Source organism: Acanthochromis polyacanthus, chromosome 5, assembly GCF_021347895.1.
Source record: "Acanthochromis polyacanthus isolate Apoly-LR-REF ecotype Palm Island chromosome 5, KAUST_Apoly_ChrSc, whole genome shotgun sequence".
Taxonomy (NCBI): Eukaryota; Metazoa; Chordata; class Actinopteri; family Pomacentridae; genus Acanthochromis; species Acanthochromis polyacanthus.
In genome coordinates this window covers 10611190-10630229 of record NC_067117.1, presented here as the reverse complement: position 1 = coordinate 10630229, position 19040 = coordinate 10611190, and the positions used below count along the sequence as shown (strand labels likewise).

At 41.8% G+C, this 19040-nt stretch overlaps 1 protein-coding gene across 2 annotated transcripts in view; it reads right to left on the bottom strand.

The window, feature by feature from the left end:
• kaznb (kazrin, periplakin interacting protein b) overlaps positions 1-19040 on the bottom strand; it is a 124825-nt gene that overhangs the window by 52837 nt on the left and 52948 nt on the right. For both annotated transcript variants that reach the window (XM_051948401.1, XM_051948400.1), the window contains exon 4: positions 14224-14431. In XM_051948401.1, the coding sequence (XP_051804361.1) occupies positions 14224-14431 (208 nt within the window). The remainder of the gene's footprint in view (positions 1-14223; positions 14432-19040) is intronic.

Here is a 19040-nt window from a genome sequence, read left to right as displayed (position 1 = left end):
CAAATGTGTTTTCTTTCAGTGCTTCACCTGTTTCGAATCCATGTTCAAAGCAACAAGAACATAACATGTTCTTTTATCCTGATAATTATAAACATTGTAGCATTTTTTGTAACATTGATCAGATATGAGAAAAATAAGCAATGTTAAATCATACATGCAGCTTTTTCGGTTCCATTTCTGGGTATAACAACATTTAATCAGATAGAGATCTAAACAACAAAGCTTCAGATTTGTAAGAAGCCACTCAGCCAACCACCCATGCAGCTCAGGTTGTCAGCTACATGAGGAAACACTGGTGCCGTGTCTGGAGGAAAGAACCAATTAGTTCTCTCTCCACGGCTTGTCACCTGACAGTCTGCTCATCCACAGCCTGATGGAAGAGCCTCTCCAGCCCGCTCATTCAAACCAATTAAGGTCTGGAGGTGTATTACCACACACTCATTACCTGTCTCTCACAGTGCTCTGCTGCTTTTCAGACTGCAGCTCAATGCTCTGTTGAAACTCTCTGAGCTTTAGCCTCTTATATCATCTTGTGTTTCTGATTCTTTTCGTGGCACTCTGTATCTCTTCCCTTCCTATTTGTCTCCTCTTTTTAACTTCACACCGAAAGAAACAGAAGCAGCACCCAAAAATATTCCTCCATCAGCAGGCCTACAGAGAAGAACATCTGTGCCTGTAAATAACTATAAAACAGTTTGGACGTATGTTATAGTTTAAGTTATAGTCAGCACAAAGACGAGAAAAGTTAATAGGAGCGTGTTTGTGAGCTCATGGGAAGATGAAATATACAAAAGCCCCACAGTGCAAGAAAACAATGCAGAAGCATCAGAACTTACATGCATTCACAAACACTGACAAAAGACTCGTTTCTCAACATTTCCCCTCGCTGCTGGCACGCACAACAATAAAACAAAGCACTCAGATGTTGCAGTACAAAGGGCTGAACTCCTGTCACAGGCCCTGTGTGTGTGTACGGCCTTGCTGAAGCTGTCCAAACAGTTTATCCGTGTGAGATGGATGACATATCTGGAACGACCCAAATTCCCACATTCCCTCTTGCAAAACATGCTACAAACTATGCACCCATAAACGTCTCAGAAATGAGCTGTAATTTTGGAGCACACTTTGACTTCAGCTTTGAGATGATTGGAATTTTCCCCCATGACAGCAGCGGCGGTCGGAAACAACTCAAAACTGTTTGATTTTCATAAGAGCATCTTATAATGATTTCAAATGAACACTCATAACCTGTATTACATAAAGCTGTAAGTCTATTAAAGTGAAACCAGCCTCATAATAATTACTGTCCAGGTCTCCTGCTCCAGGTACCTTCTCATTTATTCATAAAGTCAGCGCAGTGTGAGTGGAACCTTCAATCCCTGCTGGGCTTGTGTTCACTTGCTGAAGGTCTAAAAGGAAAAAGTTACATTGATTAACGGGAATTAATGGTCACTTGAGCTCAACAGATAATACCAGGACTACTAATTGATTCCAGGTGGAGTCCGACTCAGCAAAACAGAGACTCCATAGAGGGCCTCAGTGGTCATACGAGTGGGGATGCTCCGATTTGTTTATATGGCTAAGTTTTATTTATTCATTTCTACCTCGTTTTATTTGCCTTGCTCAACTAGTCACACGATCATACACCTGCGAGAGACACATAACATCACTTTAGACTGCTTCCTTTTCCCTCACAAGGAAGGACTCTGAAGGTGTGCTTTTGACAGTTGTGTGAATGTTTCACACCAGATGCAAAGCAGTGGAAAGCAAACAAAGGAAACATTACGTATTGTACATGATGTACTTTTGAGGTGCTTTGCTTATTACTTGCTATAATTGTGCTCCGCTACAAATTAGAGTGAAATATTGTACATTTCCTACCTATAGTTGTCACTTTCCAAGTTGTGAATGTACATATATATATGATAGAGGTTAAAATCTGTTTCTTCTTCATCAAAATGCAATTCATGCTTATTAATGATGCTGAAAATTTTTCAAAAATGTATCTAACCATAGAATAAAGTACAAATATAATGACATATGTGTCTATAATGAGTACTTTTACTACTATTATTCTATTATCACTATTATTTTTCAGTGTTTTACCTCATAATATTAAGAGTATGGACTTATTCCCTCATATCTCCATGTTTTTTTTTTGCTTAATTAAATTATCTAAACACTTTTTCTAGAACTGCTAGTGGAAAATGTGTCTTTGTATCCTGGTACATGTGTAATTCGCCGGATGGGTCTCATATGACATTAAATAAAGCACCCTTATGAGATAAGATGGAGGTAAAAAGGGACAAAAACTGCTCAGCTTGTCTCTAAAGGTAATTGGAACACAGTCTGATCATCACCTCATCTCTTTTCTCTCTTTCTGGACCAGCAGCCATGTTTAACACACCTGTAAATTACTCCCATACAGCCCTGCCAGCCTCCCCTTTCTGCCAGTCACCCCCCTGCGCTAATAACACTGTAATGATGCCACTGTTAGTACAGTGCTGAGGCAGTGTGCTTTATGGGCTGACCTCAAAATCAATTCAGCAGCACACACGATCTAATAACGGAGCAAAGCATGAGTCTCCTCCTCTCCTTCCTTCTCGCAGCCTCTTTCCTCATAACCTCTAATATTTATCCCCTTGTCTCTCCTCAACTCTTGTTTTCTGGGTTTTGCTTCAGGACCTCAGTGTGGACTGTAAATTACACACATCCCAGCTCCTTTCCTTCAGCCCAGTTCTTTGACAAAGCAGCGGATGTTCTGCAACCCTGTGGCACACATTAACCTCATACTGGGAAAGTAATAGAGCCTGTCCTAGCTGCTACACAATACCCATTACAAAAAACAGTTTCATTGAGCAAGCACCTTCCTGCAACTAGACCCACAGGTAAACCCGACTCAGTAAAACACACAGGTATGACAGGTAACCCTCCACCACAGACAAAAGTGATGGTTTTACAGCTTTGTTCTCATTAGTGTATCTAGTGTAGGCTATGCAGTTTGGAAAAAAAGGAGTTTCTTCAGCAGGGATGGAACAGTGGCATACTTGGAGGTTTGGGAGTACATTCCTGGACAGAGAGAGGAGCTGAGTCTCTCGCTGTGGTTAATTAGGGGAGTCTGTGGGAAACCCCTGAATCCGAAACCCTCCTCCAAAAAACCCACACCACTTCAAGTACTGGTGGCCATGTTGAATGGAGCTCATTGTTCGGTGGCCAGAACGGAAGATTCCATCGCTTGTGTCCGGTCGTCAGAGCTGTCATCCAAACTATGAGAGGGCCAATAGCAGAGAGTGGTGGCGGTAATAATACTAGATGACAGAGGAGGGAATAGCAGAAGGATGATAGTGCTTAAAGCAGCAATCTGACGATTTTTACATGTCAAAGTGAATTAACCAGTCACTCAGAGTATGGCTCAGCATGTGAGAAACCGAGCTTGGTGAAGTTTCAGAAAACAACCGTGGCAACATAACTGGGGTCATCTCTGCGTGGGCTTGGAAATTAACATTTTGAAAGGAAAACCTGCATCACAAACTGAGGGCATGGCGTTTGAAAGATATGGGTGCCAGGAAAAATGGCAAAGATGAGCTGTGGGCCCCTACTGATTCAACCCAGTCCCCACAATGTAAGGTTCCTATACAACGATGCTGAATTATCAATCACATTTTGAAAGAAACATATTTTCTACTGGACTGCACTCGTAAATGTGTTTCTGGTCAACGCATCTTTGCCGTTCATTTTATTGCTTTGCTGTTGCTCTTTGTCAGCCAACCGTATCTTAGATTGGGTGAATTTGTCACTGTGGTAACCCAGAAAATAGAGGAGAAGCTTCAATCATGAAGTAAAAGTGCCTCATTTTACCCAAACGATGATATTTTCCTAACTGTAACCAAATTACTTTATTGCCTAACCTTAACCAAAGCTTCTTGCATGTAAAAATGTGGAACAAAGTAGGATATTTTTAAACCTAACAAAGCAGTTTTATTTCTTAACATACGGTAACCTAAAAAACCAAAACTAAACAAATAGTAAAAGATTAAATTTCAGCCTGACAGTAATGTCTCTTCTTCATCACGGGATACAAAATCTGTTCGTCTGTGTAAAAGTTTCCATCCTCCCCTCCTGCATCCCACCATTTTGTGGCTCCTTCAAACTGATTACCTTTCCTACAATGTCACAAGTGACAAATTAGATCTATTTCAAAACCAAATTCCCCTCAAATAGAACTGAGGATGCAGTTTAATTGCAAATGAAAGTAATTTTGTGAAGACAGGACTGATATGATGTGATTTGAATAAGTTGTTTTACTTTCCTGCCCCTAGATTTGCAGTGTGTCACTTAGTTTGCGTTACTTTTTTTACACACAGATTGAATGAGAGACATACAGCAAACATATATCACTGACTAAAGCAATAAAGATTTAAAACTAGATTTAATTAATCAGGACAAGGCTTTATTGTTCCACGCTGAGGCCTTTTATTTGACAGTAAAGTGAAAACAAGTGGACCTGAACACAAAACCGAGTAATAACATTAATTAAACTTATTTTTTGAGGCACTGTGGAAGCTTCAAACTTTGCCTGCGTGTTAACTCATGTCCGCAATGTTATTTAGCGGGAAGAGTCAAATAAAAGGACACAATCAAGCTGCATGCAGGATCCAGAACTTAGTGAGCTTGGGTCTCTCAGGTTCAAATGTTGGGCGTGTCCAGGCATGAATAAGAAATATTTTTAAGCAGGACAGATTTAAAAATGTTACCTTGACAAAGATATTAGAATTACAAACTTGGCTTTGAGTGTAAAAATCATGTCAAAGTGAAAAAAACTCCAATGAATGTACAATTGCAACTGCCAATGATGACAAACTTTCTTGGCTAAAACATACAACAAAATGATACAAAAGGTCCTTTGCGAAGTTTGTTTCTTAATCAGCATTTTTAATTCTAAATATATATCATTAAAAATTATACAAACATATATTTAAACATGATGAGTAAGAAACAGACTTTGCAAAAGACCTTTTGTGCATCACACACGTCATTTTATTGTATGTATATGAATGAACATTTAAATAAAACATCAAGCTTGACAATAACCCACCTGATGAGAAAATGACATGCCACTGAATCAATAAGTGAATGCATGAGAGGAGTCTTACAGATTAATTTGACTTATTGCTATTCATGAAAACTAAAATTGTGGTGATACAATGAGTCTAAGTCAGCAGTAGCCTGATGGGAATATTAACACAGCTTTCTATACTCTTGGTTTATCCTATTAGCCCAATGGGAAGCAGATAGTCCAAAGCTAGAAAGAGTAAAACTGCTGATTGTGTAATTTTTATTTTTCAACGCATTTTGCTTAATTTGGGATCAAATGGCCCACAGCAGTTTCACAGAGTAGCCTTTGGATAGACTTGTAGTCAGTCTGGAATTGTAGTTCCATCGGCTGAAGTAGACTAGCAGGTTTAATTTTTGTCTTGTTTTAACTGAGAATCCACATATGTCTTTATCCCAAAAAGAACAATGAATGTGATTTATACTTGCATATCGTGGGTTAACATGCGGCAAAAAAATCAGTTAATTGTATGTGGAGTTTGAGGTTGGAAACAGACGCTTTTAAGCAAAAGAAAGCAATCTCTCTGACCGCTGATATTACTGTTTTCTGTCTGTGAGAAATTCTAAGATGCCTGGTGTTTAGTTACCTTTGTGAATCGGCTTTTCAAAAACAGGAACACACAAAAATGCTTCTAACAACACACATAAGCTTTGAGAAACTGCATGCTGTCTCCTAGGATATTGGTGGAGCACATGTGGTTTGAGGTAAAATTTAGTCAGACACTTATTGCAAACAATAAACAGATTCACAGGAATGCACACACAAAACCCTCTCCTCTGAGGCACAGTGGGCTGTTTTTGAGTATATGCCTGAGAACGCAGGGTACAGTAATTGGCGACCTGATAAATATTTGTGTAGGACCTCCTCAGCAGGAGAAAACGGAGAGGCAGGCTTTCAAACTAATGCCTTTAGGCTGCAGACCAAAAATAATTCAGGGATGGAGCCCACTTGCATGCTTGATGTCAACATTTCAGGGGCCCAGGGAGACGATGATGATGACGTGTCAACAGAAACATTAAAATTTCATGTTGCGATGTTTTGTAATGTCTCACTAAGGGTTTTAACCTAAAAGAAAACTTGACAGATTAAACAGCACGAGTGAAATGGAAATGAAGCAAAATCAAAACAATGAAGAGACTCAGGAACAAAAAATGTTCCTGAGAAATGATCCTGTTCCCAAGATTCAGGAACAAAAAACGTTACCAAAAAAACCTGTCATTCTGATTATTTACTCCAGATAGAACCAGATAAAGTTCAGTCAAATCCTTTCTAAGTTTTCTGCCGTGTTTATCGGGACTATGTAATCTCATTTGTGAAATCCATGTTCTCCCTAATGATGAATTCAAACACTGAATTGATTCATTTTAGAGTAATTGGAAACAACCTGAGCAGGGCGCTCAGTGGAGTGCCCCAGGAAACTAAACAGTGAGGTGTGCTGCAGTGTGAGCCATCTGTTGTAGTCTGGCAGCAGCCAAGTGAAGATACCACAGCCACTACACGCAGACACAGATCCTACATGGGGTAGCAACAAATAACGCTTTTTAACACTTATTTTGTTGGATTCTAATCTCAAGGTGTTAGAGCCTGAAAGTGGCATCTTCTAAGGGTACAAAACAGGAGGCTTCAAACCAAAAGCCAAAAGTTCACTTTGTTACTTAACAAACCACATTTTTGATTATTAAAATTTGCTGATTAGCTCTCAATTATGTCAGGATTACTTTGAAATTCCCCAAATTCCAAGCTGACACTTTGATTATGCTGTTTGTCCAACCAGCAGTTAAAAACCTGACAATCATCCTTTAGCTGTCATAAAAAAAATAGTAAATAGCTAACATTTTGAAAGCAATATTTCAGCTTTTTTCTAAAAAAAAAACAAAAAAACACTAAATTTAAAAATGGTTTCTTATTTATTTGTAGTTAATAATGATGGAGCTTTATGTGACGATCTTAAGACTGCAGATTGCATTTACAGGGGTATTTTTTCTGAGTAAGGTCTGCATATAGTCACACCTAACCGGCTAAACCTCATTATTATTCTGCTGTGGAGGGAGAAAAAATTGCTCTGATTTGTTTGCATTTCTTTGAACCAATCAAAGTCATTTTGGTACGTGCTAAGTCGATGTAGCAATGGTGAGATCTCAATATAGCAATGAGGGGTTACTTTGGTAGACAGGGAGGCAAGAACTGTCATTAAAGGGATAAATCACAAAGAAAAACGAGCAGGGCTGCCTAACTGCATCATCTAAATGGTCAGGAAAAAATGTCAGTGTGTAGGTTGCTGCCTCAAGGTTGTTGTTTCCTGTAGCGAGTACCTCTTTGGTTACCATATGAACAGCACACTCTAAATGTGATTTCATGTTTACATCAGGATAAATGATTGCTACAGTAGTTATACAATTTGAGCATGTCTGGGGCTGACATCTCATTTGCCATTTATGGGATGAGCGGGTGTTTAACAGTGTACAACACTGTCTCAATTCAAGATGTCTTCAACCCATCAATCTTGTAAGAGGCCTGCATGAAGCAGATGATTCAGAGAAGCAGAAAAGTGTTCTGCTTATCCTCTGCTCTGCTGGAATGTCACGCTTTGCATCCTCTGGATACAGGAGGGGGTGTTCTGCACTTCCTCAAAACTTATTTTTCTCCATGCCTGGTCCATTCTCTTCTGGGAATGGATTTAAACTGCAACCAAGGCAACAATATGTACCAGCAGCAATAAAAAGTCTCCGCTGCTAAAGCAATGAGGCATTTTAATAGGATGAACTGAGACTGTTGTGAAGGCAGCCGGGCTTCTTCTCCCTCGCTGTCTGTTTCTTCCTCTCTGAGAGTGGCAACTGTTTGAAGTTTGGACTCAACAGGGATTTGGATGATTTAAGGTGAAAATGAAGGGCTAGATGCGTAGAGTGGAGGCATGGGGGAGATGGGGGAGTTGGATTCTTAAAGCTCGATCATTATCTGCGCCTCCTGTTGTGAAGCAGGCACTACAACACCCAGGCAGTGGCCTTGAAACATCCCACTTGGGAGAATCATACTAAACACTCTGTCAGAGCTCATTTTTTTGTCTGAGCACAGACATACATTAAATCTCTTTCACTTGTGTGCCCAGTGTGTTTCATTAATGGAGATATCCTCCACAGCGTGAGAGTCTAGGGCACTGGGCTTCAGTCAGAAACCTGTACTATCACAAAGCCTCATCCTTGCTCCCAGTACACTGTCTTCTACCACTTCAGCCAGAGTCAAGAAAATCCTCATAAGTGTTGCAAGATTCCCCATCCTGGACATACAGTCTGATCCTTCCCAGACATGATTGAGATGAAACATAGTAGGCCCATAAAACACACCCAGGAAGTAATACTTCAGCTCGCCCAGAACATAAACTCGTTACTCTGACATATAGTGATGATAAACACGAGATGCACACTCAAGCTATGCAGAGTTTTCCTCATCTCATTGTCTTCAGTCAGTTTCCTTAGAATATCTCACTGCATGCAAAGTTATGATGTGAAGAAAATGGGCGAGAAAAGTAGTGTAAGAGCAAGCGACAACAGTGAGGCATATCCTCATTAGTGCATCCCTCTCTCCCTCTGCATACTCCCCTGCTAATAAAAACCACTCTCTTAACCCAAGCTATGACCTTACACAGGAAATCCATATTAAATGAATGCCAGTTTCATCAAAAATCATTTGGGAACCCAAGACTGTTTGGAGCCAGTGGGAAGGAAATAGTTAAATGAGCACTTTGGCTTCTGTGGATATAATTAGCATACAGAGACATATCAGTCTCACTGATAGGAATAATATCATCGCAGAGGCAGAGTGTCATACCGGAAAGCAATTCAATGCTTAGTGTAACGGTTAAAGTACTCCTCAGTTCTCCTTGAAACGGCTTTCGCTGGCTTGCTCTGTGAAGTTTCATTCAGATAAAGCTTGCCTGGAAAATCCAAGTGCGGAGGAATGTCTATTGGAGATGTACCCTGCCTCAGAGTTTGCATCTTTCTTGCAGCTCCCTTTTTCTGGTTCTGCTCCACTGGCTTTCTGCCTGTATACCTGCCGGCCTGGCTTTTTTTGCAGGCTCATTCTCTCCAAGGTGGCAGTTTACAACATGGGCTGCATAGTGATGGCGCTGCAGCCATCTGCCACCCAAACCAATCCCAAGGAATGCCATCAGCAGCTGGTGTCCGGAGCACTTCTGTCACCTCTGCTAATAGACCTACAAGACATGCTGAGGTCAGCTGTCATCTGTCACCTCTGGACCTCTACGAATGCTGCGACATGAAATTAGTACCGCCTTCCTGATGACCGCAAACTTGGAAAGATTTCAAAGCAATCGAAACAATACAGTTCGGCTTCCTCTGGCCCTGTATCTACATGAGGGTGAATATGTGCCACCCAACTGTCGCCCCTGTTTTCTGGGCTGCTAAACTCAGGAGTGGAAACTCAAGTCCACCAGCTTTCTACTCCCACTGACAGTCACTCCATCAGTTCATTACTGGGGCTTGCATTCCATTACAAAGCAAAACAAATAACCAGATAGTCATTATTTATTTAAGACCATTATCAGCCTCTGTAGAACAAAGGCTGCCAAAGTAAGTACTTCTCAGCATTATTCAGTTATTAAGTGCAGATACTCAATGAAACTTGAAAAAATATGGAAGACAAAATAAATTAAACACTTAATGAAAAAGGGCCTTATCTGTGAAATGACTAAATTGGAAACACTGCAATAAAGATGGTTCATATAGCCAAGTAGCAGTATTTGTTTGCTCATATATTGTATGTATCCGCCAAAACAGTTTTGGTGTTTCCACTTAATCGATTCGCAGATTTTCTCATAGTTTTTGCAGCTATTCAGGACATATTGAAGTAATCACATACTCAATATAATGCTCGGCTTTTTGTAATAGTCTGCACTTAATCATCTAACAGAGCAATGTAAGAAAAAGAAAACTGTGATCAGCTTATCATCATTTAGGAGCATAATCAGCTCTGCCGCTCTAAACATAAAAGCAGCGCCTCCGTGTTTGACAACATCACTTTTGTCGGCATGTTTTCCAAAACTAAGAGCAAATCCTCCCACCCACCAGTGCCAGTATTTCCATCTGGTATTGGAGTCCCTGCCATGCCGTGATTAGTTCTTTTACTGGAGGAAGTCTAGTGTGGAAGAGGAAGAGAGAGAGGGAGAAACGTTGGGGGAGTGAGGGGCTGCCTTTCTCTGGCTATTGTTTGGACACAGTTTCTCTCACATCGCATTGACCACAGACAGGGCGTGGCCGAGCGAGCCCGGGCGGGGGGATATCGGGGAGGGGTGCTGGTGGATACAGGGGGAAGCTTACAGTGCATTGCATAGTTGCTCTGCATGTGGACAGCGAGCAGGAAGGCGGGTGGTCCCCCGAGAGTGTTGCAAAGAAAAGAGAAAGAGCTGGAGTGAATGGGATTTTTTGCCCCTGTAGTTTGGCAATGTGTTCCCAGCCCTGCTCATGTGCACGATGAAGTAATGAGAGACTTGGGCCTCTGACAAACTCAGGCCAGATGGGGAGAGGATACTTCTTTACAATTACTCTGCAGCACAGAGCATTAGAGCCAGCGCAGCCTCTCCTCTACGGAGAAAAGATAATCACTTTTAGAGAATATTTAATCAACATGCATGCCTTACAGCATGCTGTACAGTTTGGAGTGTGCCTTCTCCTCCTCTGTGGCTGCATACAATATCCTGGTATTTCTCAAAAGCAGCAATAATGGAGAAGTTGGTGGAGCAGCTCATTTTGGAAGAGTTTGAAAGTTTAATTATATTTCCAATGTGCCTTAAAATACTATGGTAACATGTAGAGAAATTGTGGAGCGTGTTTTATGCACAAAAGTTTTTTTTGGGTTTGTTTTTCAAGTTGCATTATCATAACAATGGTGCACTACGGAAACAAGGGCCACGTTGCAAAGAAGATGGGAAAAAACCGAAGGCATCCTTAGTGGCACTGGAGTCTCCTAAATCATTTCACAACACTATAATAGCCATTAGAGTGAATTGTTTAAAGGTGTTTATCAGAAATCCATATTTATGTTTCGTATGGTGTTTTGTTGTTAATACTACAATCACAATGAGTTTCCTCCACTGTCACCATGGAGGACAAACTAATTAACGGTGAAGATGGAACAAATTCAGAGGATCTTGTTGTCAATAAATACACTGCTACAGTTGCTCGATTCATCAAAAACTGACCCCAAATCTGGAAGTGAACTTACTTCGACAGCTAAATCCTTTTTTTTAGCCTTCACTTGCTGTTTGGCAACACAATTAACCAAACTTTAACCTCTGTTAAGCTGTGAATCCTCTCACCAGAACACTCTTTGAGAGTTGCAGTCGACCTCTCATCTTGTACCTTTCCATCAGACATTTTAAAAGACAGCTGGTCATATTTTGTTCAGCTTGAGGAATTTCATCCTCCGTCAAATACAGACTTTGTCAAAAAATCAGCTCCTCTCACTTTGTGAAGCTCCATGTTCCCCCTCATTTTACCTTCACTAGAAACCAACTGTAACCGGGACATGTGAAAATGGATGAATTCATGTATGCATCAGTGTTTTTCCCCTTCGTGTTTAACAAATTGCTCTCTGTTTTTAAGTAGCCAAGAGTCACCCATGCTCCCCATGCTGAATGACTCACTAACAGCTGCCTTATGGTTGTGTTTAAGAAAAGTTTATGGATTAGTATTGGCAGGTTCCCATGAGTCTGTGATGAGCCCTTTCCCACCGACAGACTGCAAGCCACTGCTCTACCAAGTATAAATAATGTAATACTCCATAAGGTTAGCCCACATTGATTTTAGAGGACCAAATATTTTCAGACATCTTCTGTTCACTGAGACAAATTGAGAGGAGGGTGGATATGTGTGTGTGTTTTTCCTCACAAGTCAGTTGGACAGATATGGCAGCGATGCAGTCAATTGGTGTGGAAACATCCTCGTCTTTTAGGAATGTTAAACAAGGTCTAGACATCAATGTGACGGATTAAGAGGAAGGGCCAATAATAAAAGGGTGCCATCACCCTGGCAATGAATACATTACTGTCAATAGCTTGAATAAAAGGAGACTGGTCGTTCCTAACAGTCCACCAAAGACCTTTCCACTGACTCTACTGTACTTTAAAAAAACGACAAGACATAAAAAGAAACTATCTGTTGTAAACACGGACAGAAAAATTACACAAAATGTACAAAAGAAAAATGATAGTGGCAGTGAAGAGACTGAAAGTTTGGAGTGATTTATTCTCTTGTTCCTCGTTTAGTTCAGATAGAAGGACAGACAGGGCAACATGAACAGCAGGCTGAAGTGCTGTGTTTATGGCCTTATTGGACGTCTGTCAGAGATGTTATTGTAGCTCCACAGGGAGGCGAAACACAGCAGAATTTCTGACATTTTGGCACAGTGTAATATATTTACAGGAAGTCAGCTCATGCATATTAAAATACCTCTGCTTTGATCCCGCACAGGGCAGAGCCAACAAATGGACTAACAAACAGCCAGGCCTGGGGAGGGATACGCACCTAAAGAACATTTAATCTCCCTAAGCCACTGGACGCTGGTGCTGGCTCATCACACCCCAAACTGCCGAACTGAGAGATCCCTCAGGCAAATCATCTTAAACTTAAAATCTTAAACAAAATACATCCGAGCTAAGTGGCTCTCGGGCTCAAACCTCTCTATACAGGTTCACATTTAAAGGAAAAGAGGGATGTGAACGGGTTGTGTTTGGTTTGATCAGTCACCTGACTGCTGGCTTGGCCTCTGGGAACAGGAAATATGACATCACCGCCCTGACATTCAGGAATGTGGGAATGTCAGGCGGCCTGTTAACACTGCTCGAACAAGACCGAGACAGAGAGCGAGCTGGATGGACACAGCAGATAACTCGGTGCAGCTGAGTTATCTTGTTCCTTTTCATTAGACCTTCCCTGTCTGGTAAACTCCTGTGACTTTTAGATTCCACACTTTTAAGATTGCCGAGAATTAAACAGACACTGACAGTGACCTGCCTGATAGGGTATGATCTCTAAAACTCTCGGGCTTCCAAACGCATCCAAATCAAACAGACTACAGATGCTGCGAGTTCATAGGACTTCTTCACTATTTCAGCAAGTCAGGCTGTCTGCACATGCAGGCAGTTCAAAATCTAACCTCTCCTGCAACCTATATTCTGTTAGAAATTTGCATTGACTAATTAGTTGCTCAATAAACCGATTGAATCACAAACTGGGGTTTTTACTGTTCACACATCAGGGCAAGAGGAAAACTAGATTTCCCTCATCGCTCTTGTTCCACTCAAACACAATAAAAGTTATCATTAATGAATCCAAGATGTCAGCTATATAAAAGCAGCTCACCAGAATGTCGAAAGAAGGTTTAATTAGACACAGGCGCAGTCATGCAACAACTAAATCTAAAATGGTCTCTAAGCTATTACTTATAGCAACAAGAGAGGTATTAGAAAGTATAACATGAAGCCAGAATGAAGTATTTTGAGCCAGTGAAGCCACAACGAGCAGTCCCATGACAACTCAAGTTTGAAACTCATTCCTCATTCATCACATCTCTTTCCCAGCTAAGTGACGGTGCCACGGTGTCGCCAGCTTCCTTCAGAGATGTTGGCATGCAGTTTTCTGGGCCTGAAGCTCAGTTTCTCCTTGCAGACCCGTTGCCAGAGTCGGAGAGAAAGTAGAGAAGAAGCCAGAGCTGGAGGGAGTGCAGCCCCAGAGGAGCCCAGCTGCTGCCTGGGAAACCAAACCCTGGTCGACTCTGGCCCACGCTCTCTAACCCGAACCCCTCCCGTCTAATAACAACACTCCTCAGTCTGTCTCTTGTTCTCTTTCCTTTCAATCTGCTGCCTTTTCCGCTGTCATTCTCATGCTGAGTTTAGGGAAAAATAAGTCAGAGGAGGAACGGTGGAACGGTATTAGTAACCCCACAGCACATTCTCCGAATGCTTCCCACTGTTGATTTCCAAACAGGCACACATGTTCATGTTCTCACTCTAACACACACGCACACAGAAAGAGGCAGGGGGATTAGGTGTGAGCATGAACACACTCATACATACATGTACATGCTGAGACACTCACCCCGGTAGTGAAGGCTGTCATCGTGGTGGTTGTGCTGGTGGTGGTTCTCCAAGGCAGGGGGGCTGCTGGCGCCCAGCTCTGCCAGTCTGCGGCTGGTGGCAGAGAGCTCGGAGCGGAGGTTGGTCACTTCCTGACTGGCAGACTGGATGGCCCCATCAATCCTCTGTGCCAGCTGTTTGTTGTCTTCCATCATTTTAAGGATTTTCCCCTGAGGACCAAATCCACACAGAGCAGCATGGTGTCAAGAGGAGCATTACAGGGGGTGAAGCTGAGACCCTCTCTCCTCCTCCAACACCTCCTTTCCCCCTCTCCTCTTCCTCCTCCTCCTCCTCCACCTGCGCTTCTTCTCTCACAGTTTACTTCGCACATAAAAAGAAAAAAAAAATCACCAGTCCCTTTCCTGTTCTGCGCGGAGCAGCACAGAGATGATGTCTACCTGTTACTGCATAAAGAACAACGTCTGTGTGGCCGAGCACCAGTCAGTCAGGGAGGACATGTGTGCAGGGCAGCGGAGGAAAAGAGTGAGCGCGGGAGAAAGAGAGGAAGCAGAGAAAGCACAGAGAGAGAAAGAGAGGGAGAAAAAAGGACAGAGAAGAAAAAGAGATGCAGCCCAGCAGGCGGAGGGGAAAGTGAATGCTCCCTCTGAGGAGAATGTGCTGTGAGCAGCTGCTCTCAGAGAGGACCCTGCACACACTGAGATGACATGCAGCCTTTTAAATGGACTGTACCATGTGCTGGAGGACCAGGGGAGAGAGGGGGTGTAGTAGGACTGAGCGGCTCTCCAGCAACTCTCTAACTACTCTGTGTGGTGTGTATCCCACACCCTGTGGAGTCTGTAATGAGTTAGCAATTGGGTCTGTACAAGCGACAAAAACACAGATTGTTTCTCTCTACTTATTCCTCTCTCTGTGTCCCCACACTCAGAGCTTGGCAGCAGTATTGAACCCTTTGACAAGCACTTGTCAAGCCCTCTATATCTTTTCACTTGTGCTCCCACTTTCCCTTCCTCCCTCGCACTCACACACCCGCTGTCTTTTTGTCTCTCCCGCCCCCCTCTTTTTTCATTCCATTATATATTCATCTCTTTGTCCTGGGAAAGCTCACCCCTACATCGGTGGAAGGGGAAGGGGGCTGGCACAAGGCACCCAAGGGGAAAACATTTCAACTCTCAGAGCAAACTTAGCAGAGGACAGAGGGACAGCCCTCTAATGGGCTAAACACAAAGAGAAGAGGCCTGGAGAATTACAATTGAGCTGCAGAGAGAACGTAGTAGAGCTTTACTTCTTTGATCAAAAACAGTTGGAAGGATTATATTTCAGCTTATCTGTGGGCCGAGTAAACAAACACCGCCGCCATCAATTCTTATCTCTACAACTGTAAAATTCCATCACACATACAAAAGGTTAGAGAACGGGAGCTGCTCGATGTAACTTCAAGCAATTTTGGATATTGCTGAGCCATCACAATTCAGAATCTGCATTTGACATTTTCATTTCCTAAGTTAGAAAACACATCCTGTCTGGCACGAAGCTGAGGCAGATGAGCGATACATCACTCAGACGCTGTCATCCGAGGCTCAGGTGATAACGGCTCGGTGTTCATTTGTATTCACACAATGGCACAGAGAGACAAACAAAGATGGGACAGCGAGTGTGTGAGATCGACAATGAAATGAGACACTTAACTTGTTAGTTACACTGGTAGTTTGTTCACCACTGACTGTTTTATGGTAAAATCCTTAGAGTGTTTGTGTTATGGTTTATGTCTGCGTTACTATCAGACAGGGGCCCATTGCTGTGGCCTTCACTGGCCTACTTTAACACAGCTTTTATACTCTATATAGTCAGTATCAGCACATTGTTGGACGATACGACAACGTATACACCGAGACTAAAGAGACCAGAACAAGACTGTATCTGTAAATGATTTCTCTATAAAATTTCTGGTTTATTTACCACATGCCCATATCTATGGCTAGAGCTAATTACCAAAAACATTAAAGACACACTGTATTATCAAAGCAAAAAAGTTAAAAAGAGCAAAGCTTCAAAGACCTGTGTAGCAGTGGACCAAAGTAGCATATTCTCCAGTTCTGAAGTAGTAGTCAAAGTTTGTCAACAGAATCTCTATGATAATTTCGGTAAGTAATTAATTCTGTAAGTCATCAAGTAAACATGCCAAACACTCCACATCCAAATCTTCAAATGTAAGGATTTTAAGTTTGATCAGTGTTCTAGATCCTTGTAAATAGATTATCTTTGGATTGATGCTATTTATCTGACATTTTTTATTAAAAAAATAAATAAATAAACGGCACAACTCCTGTTCCCAGCGACGACATTAATCATTTTAAAACATCCATTAGACGTCAAGTTCACTTTAGACCTAGTCTCACATAGTTTACTAGCATTCTTCCGTATGGAAAAATGCTCTTTCTTGTTTGCATTTCTTTTAGGTAGTGTCTACAGATACGGACCCGTACCCGTAGCCTGTGGCCTACGGATACGGCACTTTCCATTTACCAGACAGATATGGACCCATACGCGAGTCTCGCGAGTCAAGAAGCTGCTAACCACTGCAAATTGTTGAAAGGTAAGCAAAGGTTAGGGTTAGGGTTAGTGTTAGGGTCAGGTTTAGGGTCCGTACCTGTAGTACCGATGCTACGGGTCCGTACCTCTAGCGTCTACCGGGAGTCACGTGACCAGATCTCGCGTATCTGATTGGCAAATGGAAAGTGCCGTATCTGTAGGCCACAGGCTACGGGTACGGGTCCGTACCTCTAGCAACTACCTTAACTAATTGTAGTCATATTGGGTGGAGCTAAGCAAAGGATGTGCTTTGGTGTTTCCTCATAACAGTGACAGAGGAGATCTTTCTGGTGGAAGGGAGGTGAGCACTGCTATTAAAATTGAAAATTCCCTGAAAAGAATTAGCAGGTCTGCCTCACAGCTGAATCCAAATCTTCTGCAGAACTTGAAATTTTCAGTGTGGTAGTTTGTTGCTGGAGGTTGTTGTTGTTGGTAATAGAGTGTATTACACAGCTAGTGGCAGGTTTATACCCACAGCACCTAACAAGGTCAGCAAGAAGGGAATGCTCCCACAACATTATTTACAAATTAATAATAATTCTAAAATTACAATGACAAAATTTGAAAGAAAGCATCTAAATTTAATGTTCAAATAACATTTTTGGGATATTTCTAATTTCAAATAATGTCCCTATGATGTTAAAAGTTAACAGAACATTTTGACATTTAGAGGAAGTTTGGAGGATGTTGTCAGCTTATGTTCCATGATAATAAAGAACATTCCTAAACCAGCATTTAAAAAATGCTTGAAGCCCTCAAATAACAGGATATATCAAATTTTCCTAGAACTTGATATATTAACAAAAGTGGATCATTTTGTCTGCAATTTTCTGAGGATGTTTTGATGCTGCTGCTGTTCAGAATGTTCCTCTGTAGAACATTCCCGCAATGTTACATGGTAACAAACCACAGATATTCTAAATGCAGAATTTGGAAAATGTTTAAGGAATATTTTGAGAGTGTCTTCAAAGAACTTGATAATGCATTTAAAAGGAGCATTCTGGGAACTAAAAGAAAACTGGCTGGTGACATTATTTTTATAGAGCTTTCTCAGGATGATTTTAGCATAAATAGATTCTAAATGGGCTGACCAGCAGCATCAGCATTACTAAAAATCACTAGTTACAGACCTACACGTATTAACTGCCATGCATATACAGTTTCACAGCAGTGCTTTTTTGTTGCGTGTCACTGTTTCCACTGCTTTGCCGTCTATTTCTGGTCTCCTTCTAACACATTTCTGCATTGTCTGTCATAATGTCAGCCTTTCAACTCACAGCCAGTTATCTCTAAATGGGGTGATTATTACTGTTACTGGAGATCTGCAGCCGCACAAGCATGTTTGATCACATGCTAACAGATCATTATCGCCGTCTAGACAGTCCCATCGCTGCCCCCGATAGGTGCTCTTGCCCTGATTTACAGCTGATTAGCAAAGGACAAATGTGGCACGATCTGCATCAAAGGGCACCAGTGAGGGTCATCTCCAGTTCTTGCTTTGCATAGAAGGCTCCCGTTATTACAAAGTAGCTGCGTTTCTTAAACCCTGTGGCAGCTCCTTCATATGAAGCCAAAACCACAGTGCGCTCAGAGCTATCTATGCAGGGCTTTCATATGCTCAACTGTGGAATGCGAGGAAATTAATGATTTTAGGGTCAAAGGTTGTGACGTGTCCCAGATACGCATCAATAACCAGACAAATACTTTGAGGACACATAATTGTGGCGTGTCCAAAACACACAAAGTCCTCCACTGTCTCCACAACTGGGCGAATAGCATGGATGACCGTGGCCGAGACCTTCGACCAGCGCAGGAGCTGAGCTGACTCCCTTAAATAAACCAGTTCTCCCGTCGGTGCTCCAGTGGATTTGGGTCACTTTTCAAAACTTGGCCAGAGTGTTTGTGTTGTTAGTTTGCTCACTTGTTTGATGCTATTAATGGGAAGTTTAATTAAGTGTGCTGAGGGTGTGCAGTTAAAAAGAGGTATTGATAAACGGTCACCATGACTGTCTGCCTGGGTTAATTGAATATCGACTAATCCTCCACACACTGGAATGCTTTCCATTTTTTCTCAATAACAAAGTGATATAATGCCACGCTCAACTATTTATACAGGTATTATCAGGGGCCTGGGGAAAATATCCACTTCACTCCACTAGACTCATAGTTTCCATCAAATAGAAATAGAAAAAGAGAGATATTGTGAATGTTAGGCGTGTGAATATTATG